The sequence below is a fragment of the Anolis sagrei genome, chromosome 4 (assembly GCF_037176765.1).
Source record: "Anolis sagrei isolate rAnoSag1 chromosome 4, rAnoSag1.mat, whole genome shotgun sequence".
Taxonomy (NCBI): Eukaryota; Metazoa; Chordata; class Lepidosauria; order Squamata; family Dactyloidae; genus Anolis; species Anolis sagrei.
Window position 1 is genome coordinate 31616824 of NC_090024.1, and position 23419 is coordinate 31640242.

General features: G+C 37.8%; 1 protein-coding gene across 4 annotated transcripts in view; it reads right to left on the reverse strand.

Moving 5' to 3' along the window:
• Positions 1-23419, reverse strand: part of VPS13B (vacuolar protein sorting 13 homolog B) — a 382845-nt gene that overhangs the window by 335947 nt on the left and 23479 nt on the right. For all 4 annotated transcript variants that reach the window (XM_060775658.2, XM_067467340.1, XM_067467339.1 and 1 more), the window contains exon 4: positions 4543-4660. In XM_060775658.2, the coding sequence (XP_060631641.2) occupies positions 4543-4660 (118 nt within the window). The remainder of the gene's footprint in view (positions 1-4542; positions 4661-23419) is intronic.

Here is a 23419-nt window from a genome sequence, read left to right on the forward strand (position 1 = left end):
CATCTGCAGTAATCTTTGCACCTAGAAATACAAAGTCTGTCACGGCCTCCACGGTTTCTCCCTCTATTTTCCAGTTGTCAATCATTCTTGTTGCCATAATCTTGGTTTTTTTGACGTTTAGCTGCAACCCGGATTTTGCGCTTTCTTCTTTCACCTTGATTAGAAGGCTCCTCAGCTCCTCCTCGCTTTCGGCCATCAGAGTGGTGTCATCTGCATATCTGAGGTTGTTAATGTTTCTTCCAGCAATTTTCACCCCAGCTTTGCATTCATCCAGCCCCGCACATCGCATGATGTGTTCTGCATACAAGTTAAAAAGGTTGGGTGAGAAGATGCAGCCTTGCCGTACGCCTTTCCCAATCTTGAACCAGTCTGTTGTTCCGTGGTCAGTTCTTACTGTTGCAACTTGGTCCTTGTACAGATTCCTCAGGAGAGAGACAAGGTGGCTTGGGATGCCCATCCCACTAAGAACTTGCCACAATTTATTATGATCCACACAGTCAAAGGCTTTAGAATAGTCAATGAAGCAGAAGTAGATGTTTTTTCTGAAACTCCCTGCTTTTCTCCATTATCCAGCGGATATTGGCAATTTGGTCTCTCGTTCCTCTACCTTTTCTAAACCCAGCTTGAACATCTGGCAACTCTCGCTCCATGTATTGCTGGAGTCTTCCTTGCAGGATCTTGAGCATTACCTTACTGGCATGAGAAATAAGGGCCACTGTACGGAAGTTGGAGCAGTCTTTCGCATTTCCCTTTTTTGGTATGGGGATATAAGTTGATTTTTTCCAGTCTGATGGCCATTCTTGTGTTTTCCATATTTGCTGGCAAATGGCATGCATCACCTTGACAGCATCATCTTTTAAGATTTTAAACAGTTCAGCTGGGATCCCGTCGTCTCCTGCTGCCTTGTTGTTAGCAATGCTTCTTAAGGCCCATTCAACTTCACTCCTCAGGATGTCTGGTTCTAATTCATTCACCACACCGTCAAAACTATCCTCAATCTTATTATCCTTCCTATACAGATCTTCTGTATAGTCTCGCCACCTTCTCTTGATCTCTTCAGCTTCTGTTAGGTCCCTGCCATCTTTGTTTCTTATCATATCAATTTTTGCCTGAAATTTACCTCCAATGTTTCTAATTTTCTGGAAGAGGTCTCTTGTCCTTCCTATTCTGTTGTCTTCTTCCACTTCCATGCACTGCTTATTTAAAAATAGTTCCTTATCTCTTCTGGCTAACCTCTGGAATTGCGCATTTAACTGGGCATATCTCCCCTTATCACTGTTTCCTTTTGCTTTCCTCCTTTCTTGGGCTACTTCCAGTGTCTCAGCAGACAACCATTTTGCCTTCTTGGTTTTCTTTTTCTTTGGGACGTACTTTGTTGCCGCCTCCTGAACAATGTCTCGGACTTCTGTCCATAGTTCTTCTGGGACTCTGTTTACTAAATCTAGTCCTTCAAATCTGTTCTTCACTTCCACTGTATATTCGCTAGGAATGTTAGTGAGATCATATCTAACTGGTCTGTGTATTTTCCCTGATCTCTTTAGTTTTATTCTAAATTGGGCAATAAGAAGTTCGTGATCTGAGCTACAGTCAGCCCCAGGTCTTGTTTTCACTGACTGGATGGATGTCCGCCACCTTTGGCTGCAAAGAATGTAGTCAATCTGATTTCGGTGTAGACCGTCTGGTGAGGTCCAGGTGTAAAGCCGTCTTTTAGGTTGTTGGAAGAGAGTATTCGTTATACACAGCGAGTTTTCCTGGTAAAATTCTATCAGCCTGCGTCCCGCTTCATTTTGTTCTCCCAGACCATGCTTGCCTGTGATCCCTGTTGTCATTTGACTTCCCACCTTGGCATTCCAGTCTCCTGTAATGAAAATAATGTCTCTTTTTGGTGTATTATCCAGTAGTTCCTACAGATCCTCATAGAACTGATCTACTTCTGCTTCTTCAGCAGCTGTGGTTGGGGCGTATATTTGGATCACTGTAATGTTGAAAGGCTTTCCTTGCACTCGAATTGAGATCATTCTGTCATTTTTTGGGTTGTATCCAAGCACCGCTTTAGCGAATTTCTTATTAATTATGAAGGCTACTCCATTTCTTCGATGTTCCTCTTGTCCGCAGTAGTAGATCTGGTGGTCATCTGATGTGAAGTGGCCCATTCCAGTCCATTTCAGTTTGCTGACCCCCAGAATGTCTATCTTTAGTCTTGACATCTCACCAATAACAACATCCAATTTGCCCTGGCTCATAGATCTTACATTCCAGGTTCCTATGGTGTGTTGATCTTTAGAGCATCGGATTCGTCGTTCACCTCCAGTACCGTCGGCCGCTAGCCTTCCTTTCGGCTTTGAGCTAGCTGCGTCATCACATCTGGGGCTAGTTGAACTTATCTTCTGCTCCTCCCCAGTAGCATTTTGGCCATCTTCCGACCTGGGAGTCCCATTTTCCAATGGCATACCGACATATCTCTGGTTGTACTGGTCCATTTAGTTTTCTTGGCAAGGATACTGGAGTGGTTTGCCATTGCCTTCCCCAGGGATCACGCTTGGTCTGACCTCTCTGCCACAACCGTCCCGTCTTGGGTGTCCCTTCACGGTTTCGCTCATGACATCATTGAGGTGCTCAAGCTCCAGCGCCCCGACAAGGCGGTGATCCTTTGCTGGAGGTACAATGACAATAAAGTTATTATATTCTATTCAGTAACGTGAATACAGGTTTCTCTGTATTCAATGTAACTTGCATCAAAAAAACAATGAGCTTAAAAAATTATTAGGTAATCCACACATTGAGAAACCAGTTACTGTAAATGTCACAATTTATGTATATAGAAAAGAAAGCTAAGCTGCGAGTTCAATGTCACAATCTGAGGGCGATATGAACTAAAGTGGCTATTAATAATTACTGCCAAGGATGAAGCATCCCTTATCCAAAATACTCCAAATTCCAAAATTGTCCACATGGATGGCTGAGATAATTATATCTTTTGCTTCGGATGAAAAAAGTTTCATGCGCAAAATTATTTAAAATTGTGTTTAAAAAACATTTAATCTACATGTATAAGGTGTAAATGGAACATAAATTATTTTTTATGCTTAGAGTTGGGTTCCACCTTCATTATGTACAAAAATGCCAATACAGGTATTCCGAAACATTTGAAATCCTTCTTGTCTGAAGCATTTTGAATAAGGAATACTCAACCTGTACTGCAAAACCAATGTCTCTGTAAGACAGTTATTTTATTTATGTGACACATCAATCACTCTTAAGCCCACCAGTGTCCTGAAGTAATCCACAACAGATAAAAATATTTATAATCAGACTACAATGATTTATTTAATAATGTTGAAACAGCCCTTTTAATTTTAAGGACATGAGACCATATGATACAGTAAATTCTTAGCAGCCTGACAGAAGCTCAAAAGGGATGGCACAAGACTTCCCTTAAGAACTACCAAAAGCAGAGTGTCACTACAAAGAACATTTGTTCACCATTCTAGCTCCTCAGTGATAGCACATGAGACAGGAAAATCTCATAATTCTGGCAAAAGGTAAAAAAATGACAGCTGCCTTCAGCTAAGGTAGCAGCATAACCATATACACTTATGGGAAGTATATAAGAAAGTGCATATTCATTTACTCTTATGACTCATATAATTATTACAATTATATGTTTCCTGAACCCTCATGCAGCAAAAAAGTGTATAGACAGAGATATCCTTCTGCCAATGTCAAGCAGAAGGCCAATGAAAACAAAGAATTATATAAAAACAACAATTTGGGCTTGCTTAAGTGCAGACTTAAGAGTAATTTCCACCTAAATGCCTAAAGGGATAGACCACTAGTTTCCAAAACCTTGTGTGGTGTTCCTGTTGTACAGTGGAACATTTACACAATGTTCAACCAGAACATACTTCTCAATCAGCAGAAGATAGCATCAATTTGAAAGGGGATACGTCTTACGACGCTGAAAGCAAAGACAATTATGTTTCCATTTGTGTCATTACAATTGACATTAAGTGTTAGAAAAGGTTTGGGAAGGAGACCTAGGGCTTCTGATGGACCTCAATTGGAAAAGGGTTCTAAAGTGGAGAGTGATTAAGAATCTGTCAATAAAATTAAAAGAAAATTAGTGATTATTTTACTCACAGCAGCGAGACTTATAATCACAAGGAATTATAAAATAGTAACTAATCTCACACTGGAAGCATGGTATGGGGAGATATGGAACATAGCTTTAAACACTAAACTATCAATGGAAACTATAGTGTTCAGGGGGAAACTAACAGATCAGATCTTGATTCATACTGGTCAGAGAGTGAAAAATGAAAACAATACAATCTTGTTGGTCAGTATGTTTGAATTTGACATTTGGTTAATGGTTGACTCATACATTTATGGCAAAGTTAAGGATACTTGTTCAGGTGTGGGTGGTGAGGTTATGTGTTTGCAAAATGCTAATTGATTTGTGTTCTGTTTACACTGTAAGCTGTTAATGTATGTAAATAATTTTTTTAAGTGCCAAAACATACAACTTATGAAACAAACTACCTGGTGGCAAATCGGGGTCAGGAGTAGCCTGCTGAATTCTTCTTGGTTTCACTGCTGTTTTTGTGCTTTCTGAGGTACTACGATTTGTTGAACTGGAGCCACAGCTTTCATGGTCATCCTGTAAAATGTAACAAATGATTGTATTGTCAAAGGCAAAGACAAGAATAAATCAATTTGTTGGGGGTTTTTTTTGCATATTTAATTTTTTGTCTATTACTGGAATTGTTTCTTTAACTCAATAAAATTCTATAAATCATATCACTGATTCTCCACACCTAGTGCTGTCTCATCTATCTCTTGTATTTGTTCATTGCAAAAAGAAATGTTATCATAGCTATATATGTTAAATACATCTATACTTTCCCTTTAGTGGGAAAGACATTTTCACTTCAGCACTGAAACGTATACTACATTAAATCTTGATATATTCATATGTATTGTCGAAGGCTTTCATGGCTGGAATCACTGGGTTGTTGTAGGTTTTTTGGGCTATATGGTCATGTTCTAGAAGCATTGTCTCCTGACATTTCGCCTGCATTTATGGCAGGCATCCTCAAAGGTTGTGAGGTGACCTCAAAACCTTTAAGGATGCTTGCCATAGATGCAGGTGAAACGTCAGGAAACAATGCTTCTAGAACATGGACATATAGCCTGAAAAACCTACAACAACCCAGTGATATATTCATACTTGTTTAACAAAAATTTATTTCTAGAATTTAAAAAGTTATTCTCAATTCAAAATATCAATATATAGAAGGTGCAATGTGAAGTTCATATGAAATATACAGGTTGATGAAATCTACCATTAAAAATCAATTTTTCTAATTGAAAATTATCCAAAACCTTTAAAAAAGATGTAAAAATAAGTTTCTCAAAGTGTGGGTTTTTAAATAATAAAAGACAATAGCTACTAACACTTTTCTAAAGCAAAGTTTGGACTCTATTATTAAGAGGGACATCATGTAGCCATGACCTTACAAGAACTATGCTTCTTTTTAGACCTGTTTCTGTAAAAGGAAACTGTAGTCATACATATTTCTGTTCAGTGTTAACTTTGAAAACACACAATTAATTTCTCGAACATATGTGGCTGCTCCCAAGCCCAGAAATAAAACATGTTCATTAAAAGAAATGTGAAAAAGTTCCAAGTTAACTGCCAAAACTAGCATAATTATAAAAGTATTTAACACTGGAACCAACTGAAATCACATACTGCATAGAGATTACACTGATGTCATGACAAACTTCTAGCCAAATTGCTCTAAACTACTACAGTCTAATAAATCTAGGTCACACTGTATGACAAACATTTTAGAGTTTAAAAAATGCAAATGATATTTTTCCATTCCAAAAGTCATTTTTATTAGATTGAATTTTAATACAGGATTTCATAACAGATTCTCAGTAATTCTAGGAATTATTCCAAAGATTAAACTATAGTTGTAAGTGCCTAATTCTGAAAGAACTCTAAAGATTCTTCAATTGTTTTACAAAAAAAACCCTCTTTCATTGTTCAATACAGTCATCCCTTCACTTAAGAGTTAATTTGTTCCATGACTGAGCTCTTAACTCAAATTGCTCTTATCTCAATGCAATTTTTATAATAATAGTAATAATACTTTATTTGTATTCCACCCTATCTCCCTGAGGGGACTCAGAAAAAAATTGTGATTGAAACGCATTGAAATTATACTAATCCATTCCAACACCTCAAAAACCACACCAATTTTTGTTACATGTTTTTAAATAAGAAAAAATTACATTATAAACAACAAATAATGTGTAAAAAATGTACTTTCAAGAAAACAGCCATCATCACCCTTCCAAAATAGATAGACATAAACTGATGGGAGGTTGTCTGTGCCTCTTTTCCCACCAATCAATGTTTCCCTCCTCGCAGATTCTCTATTTCTTCCATCACCTTAGCTCTCTTCCTTACCCTGATCCTGGACACTAAGCTAGGTCAGCCCTGGTTTGGACTTGAATGGGAGACTGCACAAGGGTCCCAGGGGCAGGAGGAGGCAATATTTCAAAGGAAGGACTGACAAACACGAGCTGCACTTGAAAGCTTAGCCAAAAAGGCTAGGTTTGGCATTCTCTGCATGAAACCCTCTCCTGCCTGGCTTGCGGGTGTCCGTCCTTTGAGGAGGAGAAGCCACCATGTTGCTTCGCAGCTGGTCTGAGCTTCCGATAGCCTCCCTCCTGGCGCCGAGAAGCTGCTGGTGAAAGCCCCTCCCACGAGAGGGTGGCATGCTCTCGCGGTGGTGGTACCTCTCACTACTTGGAGCAAAAAATGAGATGAGTGACAGCTCATATCTCAAAAAACTCACAAGTTGAATTGTTCATAAATCGGGGTATACTATACTATTATTATTATTATTATTATTATGTAATACACTTCAAATTAGCATCAACTTCCTAACGATTCAACTGATCTAGCTGAGACCAAGAATTTGCTAAAGTTTGCTTCTTTACTCATTCCTTTTTACCATATTTTAGAACAGCAGAATGCTGATCCAGGGCATTTTTTTGTTTTGTTTTTTGCCTTCTGATGTCTCCTTAAGGTTCATAGACTGCCAAAATATGAAGAGGAAATGAAATTGGTTCTGGGAGGAAGGGCTATGACCGATATATAAACTCTCCATATCTAGAGTGAATTCACCCCTCTTTTAATAGAAAAGGGAGCGATCTTGGTTACTTTGAGGGAATCATACACTGCCTCAAGGTGCATAATTTGAACAGTTCTGCCTTATAGGGTTTTTTCACTACTGAGTGATGAAAAGTGATTATTCAGGGAAAGAAATGCTTTTTCTCCTCTTGGTATGCCATGCTTGAGGTATACTGGGAAAACAATGTAATTGCTTCCAAAACTACCCCCTCACTGAGCTGAAAATTTTGAGGTTTTTTTAACGTAATAATGCCAGCTATAATTTACTTACCTTACAAAATATATCTGCAAATAAAGTATTTATCTACAGTAGGGGTCCCCAATCTACCAACTACAGCCCTCCAAGGTCATTTATCTGGCCTCTGCCCAAAACTTTAGACTTAGGGTTTGAAACAACTTGAAGGCACACAACAACAACAACCCCAATTAACTTGACTATCTCATCAACGAAAGGCAAACTCAAATTTCCCAGTGAAATACTTGTATGTTTATGTTGGCTAAAATTATTATTCATGTTAAATATTGTACTGTTATTTCATGTTTCTTGGAGGAGAAACATAAACAAATTCCTTATCAGATATGTGCAGTGTGAGTAGGAATGTTTTTTTCCAAACTACAGTATGGTCCCACAACAGCCTGGAAGACCATGAACTAGCCCTCTGCTTATGTGTGTGTAGGACTATCTTCTACATCTATACTTCCAGCTTCAAAAAAGCCTACCAAGACAGCTCACAAGTGAAAAGAGGTTTTATAGTGTGTAAGGTGAACAGATGAAAATACATCGACTAACTATTTATATATAGCCTGCAAGAAATGTTGATCACTAAAGCTGGCATAGAGATGAGACTCTCAGAAATGTTTATAAATATACAATGGTGACATTTAATAGAATGAGCATCAGCAATGTTTTGCGCAGATTTAACCACCCATTACTATTACTGTTGGCCCCCTAGAAGTAACCAATGGCTGGGTAGTAGCAATAACAAGAGATATTTGAGTATAAGTAGATGGAATGCTTCAGAAGAAAGTACATTTTAAGAAAAGGTTTAACAAAGAAGATTCATAAGCTTTCAACCTTAATATTTAGAACTGATAAAACAATTTGGGATTACTTCCTGCCTTCAGAATATCTCTGGTGGCTAAATATCCTAGAAAGAGACACAGTATTTGATCCCTGGGCCATTTCTGCTGTGACACAATTGTAAAACAAGGGTGAAATGGAGTTATTGGCTAGACTTTGGCATTGTAAGTTACTCTGATATAGAATTTGGCTATTATCTACAAAGGAGGCAAATTAAGCAAACCAACTTTAAATGATATGTTTGAAAATCTGCAAGCCAAATCCATCTTCAATTAACCCTTAACCATGGTCTAGTACTAAAGCCAAAACAGATCAGTTTCTTGTCCTGGTTACTGTATTGGGCTATAGATTTCTTAATTAATTTCACAATTTTTGGAGGCTACGTAAAAAAGGAATGTATATGGTACTAGGGAAGACCAGTGCCTGTGTACCTCCTTTGCTCCATGTAATATCTTCCTTATTCCAATGTTTAAGAGGCAGCAGAGGGAAAGTAATGAATACTCAATAGGATCAATCTCTGTAATTCCTTCATTATTCATAAGCAGAGACAAGTAGCATGTTTAAGAGGCTTAATATAAAATAAAATGTGCTGGATTACATTCAAATCAAATAGCTGAAAACAAGATTATTTCTGTTAAATTGCTGCCAAAACCAATAACAAAAGCTAAAGAAAATATAGACATTTGGAAAAATGATCATCAGTAATGTAAAAAGCTTAAACATTTTATGCTATACTAAAATATATATGTAAATCACAACAAAGTGGCACATTACATAGCATTAACGTCAAATGGTGTGAGCCCATAACACTGATCAGTTCAGCGAGGTCAAGGCATAATGTTAACAGGCCTTTAAACATGGTTCAAGATCAGGTGACAACCACAGGATCATGAACCCACAGCCTTTATCTAACTTCTGTGTAGATTTTCTCTCACTACCTTCAGCTGTTTATATCAGCATTAGAAATGTTTAAAAACATAAAGGTGTTGCCTGTTTTAAGATATGAAACTGCTCACAAACTTGTAAAAAACATGGCTTACCTATAGGCTGCTGCAACATAGGTTACTATTTTTTTCCATTGAGCTATTTTTTTCAGAGTCAGGCTTCTTTTGAATAGGCATCAGATGAGGAAAAACTTAACTAGACTCGGAAGGCATAATTATGATACTTATTTCATATATATAGCTCATCCTCCATTCCTAATTTAATTCTTAAAGTAAAGACAAAGGTTTCCCCTTGACATTAAGTCTAGTCAAGTCCGACTCCTGCGGGATGGTGCTCATCTCCATTTCTACGCTGAAGTCAGCATTGCCAGTAAACACCTCCAAAGTCATGTGGCCAGCATGATTGCATGGAGTGCCATTACTTTCCCACCGAAGCAGTACCTACTGATCTACTCACATTTGCTAGATTGGCAGAAGCTGGGGCTAACAACAGGAACTCACCCCGCCTGCGGATTCGAACCTCCTATCAGCATGTTCTGCAGCTTAGCGGTTTAACCCGCTGTGCCACTGCAAGGAATTCTTATCCTTCAGCAATTCTGTCTTTCAGTAATTCAATAGTCATTGTTAGTCTTCAACAAGCCCTTTCATCAGTGTCATTACAAGAAAGAACAAGCAGAAGCAAGGAGCATATAAGCTAAAATTTGAATATTTACTATTTCTTTGCAATAATAATAATAATAATAATAATAATAATACTTTATTTATATACCGCTCTATCTCCCCGAGGGGGACTCAGGGCGGTTTCCAGGTAACATCACCGAAACATACAAAGTAAACAGCATAACATAAAATTAACAAAACAATATAAGCATAAAATTATCACAATAACACATGTATATTAAAAACAATACTGCCTATTCAGAGCAATTAAAAAGCCAGGCCAAGGCTAGTGCAAACTCAAAATATGAGGGGGCTGGGAATTAAGAACAGTGCTATAACAGGCTAACAGTAATACCAGGTACGGGTCTGTGGCTGCTAATTTCCAGGGCTATTAGACGGATGACCAGGGTAATAGGTAAGAGTGCAAGGTCATATTCAACTGGACTAGAACCGGTCATTCTCAAAGGCTTGTTGAAACCACCAGGTCTTCAAGCTCTTACGAAAGGATAGGGTTTTTACTTTAGATCAGTTTAAACAGTAACACTCTGTGAGATTGCTTGTTCTATTAAATATGAAACGCTTCAGTTCAGTTAGGTTCAAGAAAATCATCTGTTAAACAAATGTGCATTACACTAGTTCAGACATAACTAAACCATGGTTCAGTGTTCCACAACAATCCCCTGCAACAAGTCTCAGGCTAGAACATTTCCTACCTTCTTCTTCCCAGTAGTTTCAAGAGGAAGGCAGCTTCCAGTCCCACACTGATTTAAACTGAAATCTTAGCACCATTTGAACAGCTGACCTGAAAGTCAGCTATTCGAATCTGCGAGACAGGGTGAGCTCCCATCTGTTAGCTCCAGTTTCCCATGCCGGGACATTAGAGATGCCTCCCACAAGATGGTAAGACATCCAAGCATCTCCTGGGCAACGTGCTTGTCGATGGCCAATTTTCTCATACCAGAAATGACTTGCAGTTTCTCAAGTCACTTCTGACACACAAAAATATGAAAAATGCAATATGAAAAACTGAACTGATTTCAGATAAACTAAGAAAAGGAAGGGTTTCTGAGAAGGATAAAACAGAGTTACATTATAGAATTCAACTAAGTTCACTAATTTATGGAAAGTAGGGTCAACAGGACAGAGAAGTTATATATATAACATGGAAAGAGAAGAAAGTGTGGGAAAGTGAAAATTTGGAAACATCACTTAATTTTCTCACATAACGCCAAACTGAAGCAGCTCAGGGAATATTCAGTATCTACAGAGTGAACAATGCGGTGTTTCAAGTTAAAGCAAGATAAACAATCGACAACATTACGTATATCATGACCTATTTTAACAATGGTATATATCCAAGGCAAAGTCAAACATTACAATGGTGTAATTATTTGTACCATTACGTTTAAATTTGTTTTAATTTTAAAAAACAGGATCCAACAATGGAGTTTCACTGACAAAATACAGGAATTCATAAGACTTTGGGGGAGGAAAATCATCTATGGCACTCCAAATCCCTTGATTCACCCACCAAAAGCTCTGGAGAATTGGTTTTTGAATGATGTGTTCAGCTACTAGTAGAATGGGAAAAGAGAAGGACTTTGGAGGGGTCAACTGACAACACTGTCTCTTCAGCGTAGAAATGGAGATGAGCACCATCCCCCAGGAGTCGGTCTTGACTAGACTTAATGTCAATGGGAAACCTGTATCTTTACTTTAAAAATTAAATTAAGAATGGAGGATGAGCTATATATCTGAAATAAGTATCATAATTATGCCTTTCAAGTCTAGTTAAGTTTTTCCTCATCTGATGCCTATTCAAAAGAAGCCTGACTCTAAAAAAAAATATAGCTCAATGGAAAAAAATAGTAACCTGTGTTCCAGCAACCTATAGGTAAGCCATGTTTTTTACGAGTTTGTAAGCAGTTTCATATCTTAAAACAGGCAAACACTTTGATGTATTTAAACATTTCTAATGCTGATATAAGGTAGTGAGAGAAGGACATACATTGGGTTTTTGGGTGTCCTGTGTCCAAATTTGGTGTCAATTCGTCCAGTGGTTTTTGAGTTCTGTTAAGCCCACAAACGAACATTACATTTTTATTTATATAGATATACAGGAGTGAACAATTCCAGTAACTGTAGCACATTCTAGCTCCACAGTCATTGTTACTGATAAACTGTACAAACATTCTAAAAGGGAACAACTTCAACTATCAATTATAAAATAAACAAGCTGAAGATTAATCCAGACAAGACAGAAGTCCTCCTGGTCAGTTGTGAGGCCGATCAGAGTATAAAGTGGCAACCTGTGCTCGATGGGGTTACACTCCCCCCTGAGGACGCAGATCCACAGTCTGAGGGTCCTCCTGGACTAAGCACTGACACTTGAAGCCCAGGTGTCGGTGCGCCAGCTGTGATCGTACCTCGAAAAGCCTGACTTGACCACAGTGGTCCATGCCTTAGTTATATCTAGAATGAATTACTGCAATGCACTCTGCATGGGGCTGCCTTTGAATTTGGCTCGGAAACTGCAATTAGTGCAAAGTTCGGCAGACACACTACTAACAGAAGCTAGCTATAGGAAGAACACTATGCCCCTATTAAAACAGCTTCACTAACTGCTGACAAGTTTCCGGTCCTAATTCAAAATGCAGGTTATCATCTTCAAAACTCTACACAGTTTGGGTCCAACCTATCTTTGTGACTGCATCCCCTCCCCCCCCCCCCATGAACCTGTGTGGGCATTAAGATCTACTGCAGAGGCCCTCCTCTCGGTCCCACCTCCGTCTCAAATGTGGCTGGTGGGGACAAGGGAGAGGGCCGTCCTAGTGGTGGCCCCCCAGCTGTGGAATGCCCTCTCCAGGAAAATTAGACCAGCACCCACACTTCAGTATTTCCTGAGGGAGTTGAAAACATGGCTTTTAAAGCAGGTCTTTGATAATGGGTAAGACACCAGTTAAATTAGATAACCAAACTGATATCGGCACTGGCACTTTTAACGTTCTTTTAACTTGTTTTGTGGCTGGGGGGTTCAACATGGTTGTACCGTCCATTTTAATTAATAGCTATTGCTGCGTTTTTATTGATTATTTTATTTAAATTGAGTTGGGTTTTGTTTCCTATTTTTGTATATGTTGTCTTCTGTTAATTGTCTTACTTTAATTGATATTGTTACTGTTACAAATGTTGATGTATTTTATGTATTTTTATGGCACTACTATGTGCTGTTCCTGAGTCCCTTCTGGGAGATGGTGGCAGGATATAAAGAAAGAAGTTGTTGTTGTTGTTGTTGTAAGATAAAGATCAAAATTGTGTGTTTCAGTTTAACATCTTCAAATCAAACAACTAACTATATACTATATCACTTTAAAACAGAAGAGATAAGGACAGAAACCCATTGAACCTAAAGCAGGCAAAATGTCTATTTTTGTCCAAAAAATATAAATCCATGGAAATCCAGAAAGTGTTTGCTATATTATAAAAGGTTTTAAAACCATCACATTTAAAAACAAATCTCTTCCAAATATTTAAACTGGAAAAGATTCCAAGATTCTTTTGCTACTTTCCAAGAAACGTATTCCTTGACAACAGCCAGTAAAGGCACACAGTTTGAGTCTGCTGCCATGTAAACTAGTAAACAGCACAGAAAAAATGGGACTGCCCCTTTGAAACTCAAATGAAGAACTGATGAAGGAGTGCTTTCATGGAAATGCAAAAGGTATAAATATTTTATTTGCAGAGAACAGAATCTATGAGTTAAAAGTATGCTGAACTCAATTTTGAATGTCTTCATCATGGTGATTCCTCTAGAAGAAGAATTTGCAACACGCTTCCTCTTGGTACAGAAACGTGCTTGAGAGAAGAAGATATGTTGGAATGGAGAAACATGTGAAGAGAAAAAAGAAGGAGGGAAAGAAGACAAGAGACACCTAGAAGAAGGAAAGACAAAGCACAGAAAAGCATTAGGTGAAATGAGAGACCAAGAGAACCTAACTCTCTGAATTCACTCTGAAGAAAATAAAATTTTGAAAACCCCTATCTTCACTCTGGAAAAAAAAATCAGTGAAGTCGGACAGAAATTCATACACATTGAATGAAACAGAATCCTTTTCTTCCAAGCTCAAATCACAAACAGTGCAATAAGGAGTCAAATCACAGATAGGATATTTCACCTGCACTCAGGTAAGGTTTTTAAGTGTTTAATCTAATATGAATAGTTATATGTTGTTGTTGGTAGAAATGTACCTTTTTCATAAGTTTTCATGTCTTAAATTAACTGCCTAAAAGTATATGTTACTAAAACAAAAATGGATGCAGATATGGTCAAAATACAACATATTATTTATAGAGATAGAACAACATGAAGTTGACTGCTATTCTGAATATGTAGAAACAACATTCCTTATCTCATCCAAAATTAGTTTAAACCTATAATTGATATATCAGAAAAAAATAAAAATGAAAGTAATGGCAATTTATATAGAAAGTAATGGCAACCTATATAGAAGATGCTGCTGAATTACAATATTTGCCCACAAATTGAAAGCCAAAAGACTTCAATCTTCCTTAGTCGATAAAACAACATTGTCTGACGTCTTCTGACCTTTTGTTATCCAGAACCTTAAATTCAGGTTATCATGTCAAAGTTCTCTGAAAGGTATAATCATAGAGCCCAACTCATTTTGGATCATGTGCAACTCCTGTCTTCATGTTTATAAAAACTCCAAATGAAAATCAACAGATTTTCTAAATTGCGACCAACCCTCTTGTCTCTGTTAATATTATTATAATAGAACAATTCACATTTTAAATAGCCTTTCTCTTTCTTCATTTCCTGGGTACCTTCGTATTTGCCAGTAACTATGTTATACAGTAAACCGATTTTGAAATAGGGGAGGAATTTCCTAGCAAATGTGATACAATAGAGAATTTTTATGTTCAAAGAAACAAAAAGAGAGAGAGAGAGGTAATAAGAGATCACTACTGGGCCCTGGTCAAGAACTATTTTGTATCTGGGTTCTGCTAGCTCATGTCAGCCCAATTACCATCTTTGGCCACGCAACCAACCCACACAACTCCATGAACTCCAGTTGGCTTCTGTAAATTAAGGTTGGATGTTTGTTCATATTTAATGTCATTATGCAATTTTTGTTCAGCTACATATGTTCAAATTTATTAATGTTAGGTTTATTTTGATTGTAGGTTTATTATTGTTTTCATATGTGGGATTTTTCTGAGGTTTTATGCCGGTGTTTATTTTTTTTATGGAGGCATTGATTTTATTTATTATTTGTTGTATGTATTTTACTTTGCTTATTGTAATTCTTGGGCTTGACCTCATGTTAGCCACACCAAGTCCCCTTGGGGAGATGGTGGTGGGATATAAATAAATAAATAAATAAATATTGAATGTTTGCCATTGCATGTTGGAATCCGCCCTGGGTCCCCCGGGGAGATAGGGCGGAATACAAATATATTAGTATTATTATTTAAAAACAAAATCTAGAAATTCTGGTCAGCTCACGCGCTTTGGATCCTCGCCTATATGTTTCCATGTCCCTTAACCAGTCAAATATAGTAGATATATAAATGTAAAGGCAAAAGTTTCTAAAATCTATAATATGGATCCTATTTAATATTCTCAGAAGTGGAATGCAATAAAACCCAGCACAAACATACTAGGACATATACAGATTTTGGAAAGATGTGCACCAGACCAAGTTAAGAGAAGAAACATCTTGGGAAAACATCTAAAACAAAATCTACCTACCAAGGCAGATCTAAACTACAACAGATTAACACTAAGAATGCATATAATGAGTAACAAATAATTTGAGTGAGTTTTTTTTACTCAAAAAACAATGTAGTCTCTTCATATTAACATTTCAAAAATAATTTAGGATTATGAATAGTGTTTGGCTAAATATCTGCTAGAGATGCAACATTAACCCAGAACAAAACACGTTTACTAGTATATTCAAAACTGAAAACTTAAATGCTGAAAACTTCATCAATTGACTAAAGAAAGAAAGCAATAAAGCTTCATTTCCTTCCTTGCTTCAACCCTCTGTAAGTAATAATAATAATAATAATAATAATAATAATAATAATAATAATAATAATAATAATAAATCTTTATTTATATTCCGCTTTCCTCCCTCACAGGACCCAAAGCGGCTTACAACATATTGAAGTCATACAAACAACAATCCAAATACATAAATCCAAACCAATAAGGCAATAAATAAATATAAAACATCTTAAAATGAGCAAATTCAAAATGATTTTATTACTTTAGTAGCATAACATGTGTTGTATACATTATACAATTTATAATTTTGTTTGAGATGGAATTATGTTTGGCATATTAAAATTAAGTTCACTTAGACAATAACTGTGAAACAAAATTCCCTTTTAAATTTTTTGTTTTGTTTTTGAGATGGCTGTTCGTCCCATCCCCCGTCCCCCCATTTTGGTTACAGAACATTAAGGAATATCTTTGATTTTGTCATTTTATTACGAGGTGGCCAAAAATGATAAAAAGAGAAGAAACAATCGGCATTAGTAAAACAGAGAGTTATTTTCTCTTCTCTAGTTTCCATACAGTCCAACAAACATAAAGCATTTGTTCAAAGAACAAGTAAGAGAGAAGACCAAGGTTTGCAATGATCAGGTTCTGTGCATTGCCATACTTCAAGTCATCCTACCATTTTATTCATGATTCTGAAAATTCTTTCAATTTTCTTTTAGTTTGTTCTGGGGGGAAAGGCTTTGAAAGAAAAATGCAAGATAAAATAATAAATAAGTAAATAATAGAACTTTATTTGTACCCCACCACCATTTCCCCGAAGGGACTCGGGGCAGCTAACAAAGCACTCAAGATGCCACACATAAAACAGAATTACATATCATCAAAACAATGCACAATTTAACTAAATTAACTAAGTGCCGAATAACAATGGTTGATGTTATCACATGACCACAGTACATTACTCCAGGCCAAAGGCCCATGTAAATAGTCATGTTTTTAGGCTCGAATGGAAGGGTTGGAGATTTGGGGTTAATCTAATCTCTCTAGGAAGGGCATTCCAGAGCCAAAGAGCCACCACCAAGAAGGCCCTCTTTCTCGTCCCCACCAACCACCCCTGTGATGGTGGTGGGACCAAGAGAAGGGCCTCCCCAGCAGATCGCAAGGCCCACAGATCGCAAATGGGTTTCCCAATTAGTCTAGGCCATCAGATCTCCATTTTCAAATATTAAAATAGCAAAAATGTCTACACTGCAATCCTATATGGTTCTACTCAAAAGCAATCCCTTGAGTTTCCTCTCACAGCTGAGAGTTTAGGACTGCAGTCTAAGGCCAGAATGCTATAGCATCCTTCTCTTGGATCCAGGTGATTTTATATCTACCGGGAGTTGGCTTCTTGGAGACCCACAGAAGGATGGGAAAGAAAGAATCCCACAGATATTTGATATAATTGAATCTTGGCCCCAAAGTGTTTTTTAAAAAAAATAGCCTTTTATAAAAAAAACTGCATTAGAGTGGACAATTTTATTGCAAAAACATCCCTCTCTTACACACAAACAAAACTAGAAAACTATAATTAAGAAGAAATTGTTTACTGGTTAAAGTGCCCGTCAGTCAAGAATAGTAGCATCTTTATTTCATTTTTTTAAGGGAAGGGGGAGTTTTTACAATTTATTGAAGACAAGGGGCAAGACACAAGCTTGTTCAAGCAGGGTTGAAAATGCAAATATTTTCCTTCGTGGTCTAGTATCTGCTTTTGATGTGATCCCCTCAATACAAGCGGTTGTGTCTCTGAAGAGTTGCAGGCTACTCAGTTTTACAATGTGACTCATTATTCATATGATCCTTGAGTTCACCAAAATAGTTTTGAAGGCAGCTTTCTGAGTGACAGCCAAACCAATGAGTATGAAAAGAACTCCCACAGGCATCTCATGGCAGCATTTCAGTCAACAGTATATGCAACACCATAAAGTGCAATTCTATCACTGAAAGTTGCCAGAAGTATAACTGTTTCGTTGGCAGATCTCAAATTCAAAAGGCAATAATAGAAGTTGAAATTATTCTCCCACGCAAGTCACTGCCATCAACATTTGAAAATTATCAACTTCGTTTACATTTTAAGAAATCTTATTTATTTATGTTAAACTTCTTAATGAATTATATACTTCGTAGCAATTCAAGGGTTGTGTTTTAAAAGGCAGTTAGAAACAGGGAGCTGCCTTCCATGTTGACAGGACAAATATATTGTATGAAAGCTAGTATATGTTAGATTTGCTTAGAAAATATGTAATTCTTGTTCTCCAAAACACGGAAAAATAAAGCTTTGCCTGCACTGAAGTTACCTGTTTTGGAATAGCTTTATCAACAGATCTGCACCCTGAAGTCCATATCCAAAACCATGCTCAGATAAACAACTCTCCATTCAGAAGAACAGTATCTTCTCAGTGTTCTGGTCTACCTAGATTATGAGCCTAAGTCAGCCACAAAATAATCTCATTTTGAGCATGAGAGCAGAAAGAAATTGTAAATAAGTTCCTGGTAACAGATTCTAAGCCTGGAGCCAATTAGGCACTGGATGTGTGTATCAAGTCACCTGTTGACTTAGGTGACCTCATGAATTTCATAGCTTTTTTAGGCAAGAAATACTCAAAGGTAGTTTTGCCAGTTAATTTCTTTGAAATACAGCCTACTTCCACCTGGTATTCATAGAATCAGAGTCTGAAGATAGCACAAGGGCCATCCAGTCCAACTCCCTGCTCTGCAGGAAGGCGCAATCAAATCCCTGGCATCCTATCATCTAAGTACTAATTAAGGCTGGCCCTGCTTAACTGCCAAGATCAGACAGGATGTGATGCCCAGTGTTTCTCCAACTGTGGTCCTCCAGGTGTTTTGGACTTCAGCTCCTAGTATCCCAGCCAGTTTACGAGCTGTTAGGGATTGTGGGAAGTGGAGGAGTAAAGTTTGGAAAACATTGCAAAGAATTTAGGCCCTACTGTCTTTAGGATATTTAGTCCCAACTAATTAAGTACTAGAGTCAAGTAAAGAATTTGGCATCCATGGAACCAATATGCCAGCAGGCTATCTGATTCTAGTTATAACGTGGGTGACCAAAGTCTATTTCGTTGACCATATGAAGCATTTATTTATTTATTTATTTATTTATTTATTTATTTATTTATTTACTATATTTATATACCACCTTTCTCAGCCCACAGGCTCCTCAAGGCGGTTTACAGTCAGCAACAATTCAATCCCCCCAAACCCATAAAATACAATTAAATACATTAACATCTATATATTTGTGTGTGTGTGTGTGTGTGTGTGTGTGTGTGCTCTGTTCGTTTTGAATGACATCATAATTCAAAATCTGATGTGAGGGTGATCTGGCTGAGTCACCCCACTGATCGCCAGGGTTGATTCGGCTGATCTGGCTGGCTAGGCGGGTGTCCCCTTCCTCCCTCACAGCTCCATGTGCATCCATCCTGAAGCTGCGCGCTCGGTGGAAGAGGACGACATCCCAGGTACTGAAGGAGTGTACCGAGGTCTCCAGTCTTCGGTCCCGGGTATATGATAGCTGCGCTCCCCTACTAGAACCTCCAAACAAAATCCGCTGGACGAATTGCTGCCAAATTTGGCCACAAGACACCTACTAACCCAAGGAGTGGAGCTGGCGCAGCTTTTTTTTTGTGGATGTTAAATATCCTCCAACATGATATTAAATGGTGGAACTAAAATTTAACACTAAAAATGCCCTTCAAAACTAAGTTTGACTATTGGTTAGCATTCTAGTTTTTTTAAGGTATTTCCTGTGTCTAAAACAGCCAAGGATAGAAGAATGTGGCATACATGACTCAAATGAGCAGAAAGGGAGATATTTTGGTTGGAGGGGATTCAAAATATTTAAATTAGGAGTGTGTTTTCCTCAAAAATGTTTTCATACATTAGGAATGATGACTGTAGCAGGAAACAGTCCTCCAAGGTCTGAGCATGTCAATGCAACTCCCTAAGGTATGACAATTGTCCATCTCTGGACTACTAATTCCTGCATTTTCCATTTTAATGGAAAGCTGAAATCTTGTAGGAAGGGATAGTTGCAGACAGTACAACCCAGATCTGTATTCCAGGTTTATTGCTTTTATGCCTAGAATATGCAATGCTTTGAATTCTGAGTCTGTAATGCTACTGATAGTTAAGACATTGCTACACAATGTCTGATACCTTGGCCATTAGTTAGATGTCCCTGGCAAGTCTCCAAATAAATGAATTGTCCTCAATGCAGATTGAGTGCAAAGTAAAAAAGAAAAAAGAAATTGTGAATTACCCATTTCAGATAGCGTGAGAAATACTGTCCTAAGACAAGAATAAAAGCTTAGTAGAGCCCTAAAAATAGCTGAACAATGCCCTGCAGCTGCTGAATCAGAAACATGAGTATGATGTAACATATAGCAGAGAACTGCCAAACCCACCTCTGAGTCTTGCATTAAAAATCTATGAAATTCATGGGGTCACCGTAAACCAAGAGGTGACTTGCAGGTGCATATGCACACACTCTCCATTCTACCTTTTCCCCTATAATGGGACTCAAAGTAGCTGGTAACACATTTTGAAACAAAAAATTAAAAATGAAACAAAATGTCAGTAAAAGCACAAATATAAGAGTTAGTTTTAAAAGCAATTAAACAATTTCTAATGTTAAAACTCTTCCAAGTTTGAAATCTTGCAATTGCTCATATTCTTTTAAAACTTTAGGCCCAAGAGTTGAAAACAAGAAGACTACCTCAGATGGTTGCAGGGTCCCCACAGTAAATGCATATGCGTCTCCTCCACTAATTCAATGAACAAAAGTTGCTCTAATCAAGTTATAAAAACAGTAGTTTGACGGCTAACTGCCAAGTTGCCATCAAACTAAGTTGCACTGACCCACAAGACTACCTGTACCTGGCCAATCCAGAGAACCGGAAAAGACTATTTCTGAGTCTTGGAGCACTCTTGCCTGCCAAGCAAGGAATAATTACTAAGGCAGCACATGGGTACCCCTTCTGTTTTATTTTACACACCTGTATCTGTTTTCCATACAATGGATGTTGCAAGGCACAGCCAGTTAGACTTCACCCCATCAAGCAAATTGAGACTTCCGTGGCATTTCTGTTAATTTTCCAGAGTAGAACAACTGTTCGTTTTGTTTTGGTATACCATGAGGACAGCCTCTAAGTCCTTGTGGGTACATCTACACCACTTTAACTGACAACGGCTCAATGCTATGGACTCATGGAGTTGTAATTTTACAGATATTTAACCTCCTTTTTCAAAGAGTGCTCATACCTCTGTGGCAGGATTCCAAAGCATTGCGCCATGACCATTAAAGCTGTATTAAATTGCATTGATTCTATAATGTAGATGCACCGTGAGTCCCCTTCTACACTTCCATATAATCCAGATTATCAAAGCAGATAACCCACATTATCTGCTTTGAACTGAATTATGTGAGTCTACACTGTCATATAATTCAAAGCCGATAATTTTGATTTTATATGACAGTGTAGAAGGTGCCTGAGTCAAATGAAGACTTACCAAGCCATTGTCCTCACTCACAATACATCCACATGTATGTATTAAAATATAATTTGCAACTTGAAATTGAATGTGTGCCTATGCTATTTTCCACACCCCGCTCTCAAGTAATTTTTATTGTTGAGGTACTGCACATAGATTTTCTACATGTAGATTTCACTAGAAAAATATTGCGTTTGTCTACATGTTAATGGCAGATGTACAGTATCAGGTCTGAAGTTTTTAGATCCACATATCTTTAGTCCATTTCATCTGCCAAAACAAGCCACGGTGGCGTCATGGGTTAAACCTTTGTGCCGGCTGAACTGCTGGCCTGAAGATTAGATTGCTGGCCTGAAGGTTGAATTGCGAGATGGGGTGAGCTCCCATTTGTCAGCTCTAGCTTGCAGGGACATGAGAGAAGCCTCCAAGCAGGATAGTAACACATCCAGGCATCCCCCGGGCAACATCTCTGTAGTCGGCTAATTCTCTCACACCATAAGCAATTTGCAGTATGTTCTCAAGTCACTTCAGATAAAAATTTTTAAAAATCTGCCAAAACTACCACATTGAGGTTCGAGGGTTTTCCCCTTAATCCCAAATGTATATAAAGCCAAAATTAATATCCATCTAATTTTGAGGTACCAAAAAAGAGGAAGGGCAAGTAACACATGAAAAAAAAAAAGAATCGCATGATTCTACAAACACCACAAGACCTGCTGCTGCCATATATTAATTGAATCCTGACATTACTGGTGGGAAAGAATTCATTTTCTAACCCAGCGAATCATGAAGTCATTTCTTTTACTGTCACCAAAATAGCTCACTTAGCACATACTGGTCTCTCTTTCTCTCACAAAATTTGGTTTCAATTATACCATTAGAATGTTATGCACGGCGATGTGGGTCTCTCTTAACTACCACAGGCTCAAAAAGAATGTATGATGGGAGGGGGGTTGTTTTTGATTTATTGAGGACAAAGCAGTGGTTACAATAATTTCTGTGTGGCAAATAAAACTAGATTTATTAGCCCCATGAAAAGTCAATCCCATAATGTTTAAATAGCATAGAAAACACTATGAGGTTTGTTGGTATATTTTCCAAAGAAGTAATACACAATATCTTTTCTTAATTTCAGCGGAAAATTCCTATTTTCTCTATCATTTGTCTATACTTTAACATTTACTTACATTCATTTTTAAATAAATGAGCAAAACTGAATTACAGAGAGGAAAACCCCATCTGAGATTTTGTGGCTGTTTTATAACACTAGCTGTAGCACTATTGAAAGTTCAGAAGCAGCACTTAGCTACCACCAAACCTCTCGGATTTCACCGCAGGAATATAGAAAAATGTAGTATTTTCTCAGGAAACATGTTCCCACCCACTGGTGACAAAAACGTAAATCACTCTCACTGAAACCAGTGACATAAAACTTCTAATGTGAAAATGCCATTGTAGGAATTGACTGGAAACCACAATTATAACCTTTATTCGGTGATAACAGAAGGACATCTCTGGCTATTTTTAACTATAGTGTTCTAGGGATTTATTTAACCCACTTCCCAGTGGTGCAGTGGGTTAAACCCCTGTTCTAGGACTGAAGACCGACAGGTCGCAGGTTCGAATCCAGGGAGAGGCGGATGAGCTCCCTCTATCAGCTCCAGCTCCTCATACGGGACATGAGAGAAGCCTCCCACAAGGATGATAAAAACATCAAATCATCCGGGCGTCCCCTGGGCAGCGTCCTTGCAGACGACCAATTCTCTCACACCAGAAGCGACTTGCAGTTTCTCAAGTTGCTCCTGACATGACAAAAAAAATTCATGTCAGGAGCAACTTGAGAAACTGCAACTTCTGGTGTGAGAGAAATGGCAATCTGCAAGGACGCTACCCAGGGGACGCCTGGATGTTCTATAGTGTTGTAGGGTGAATCACCTGCA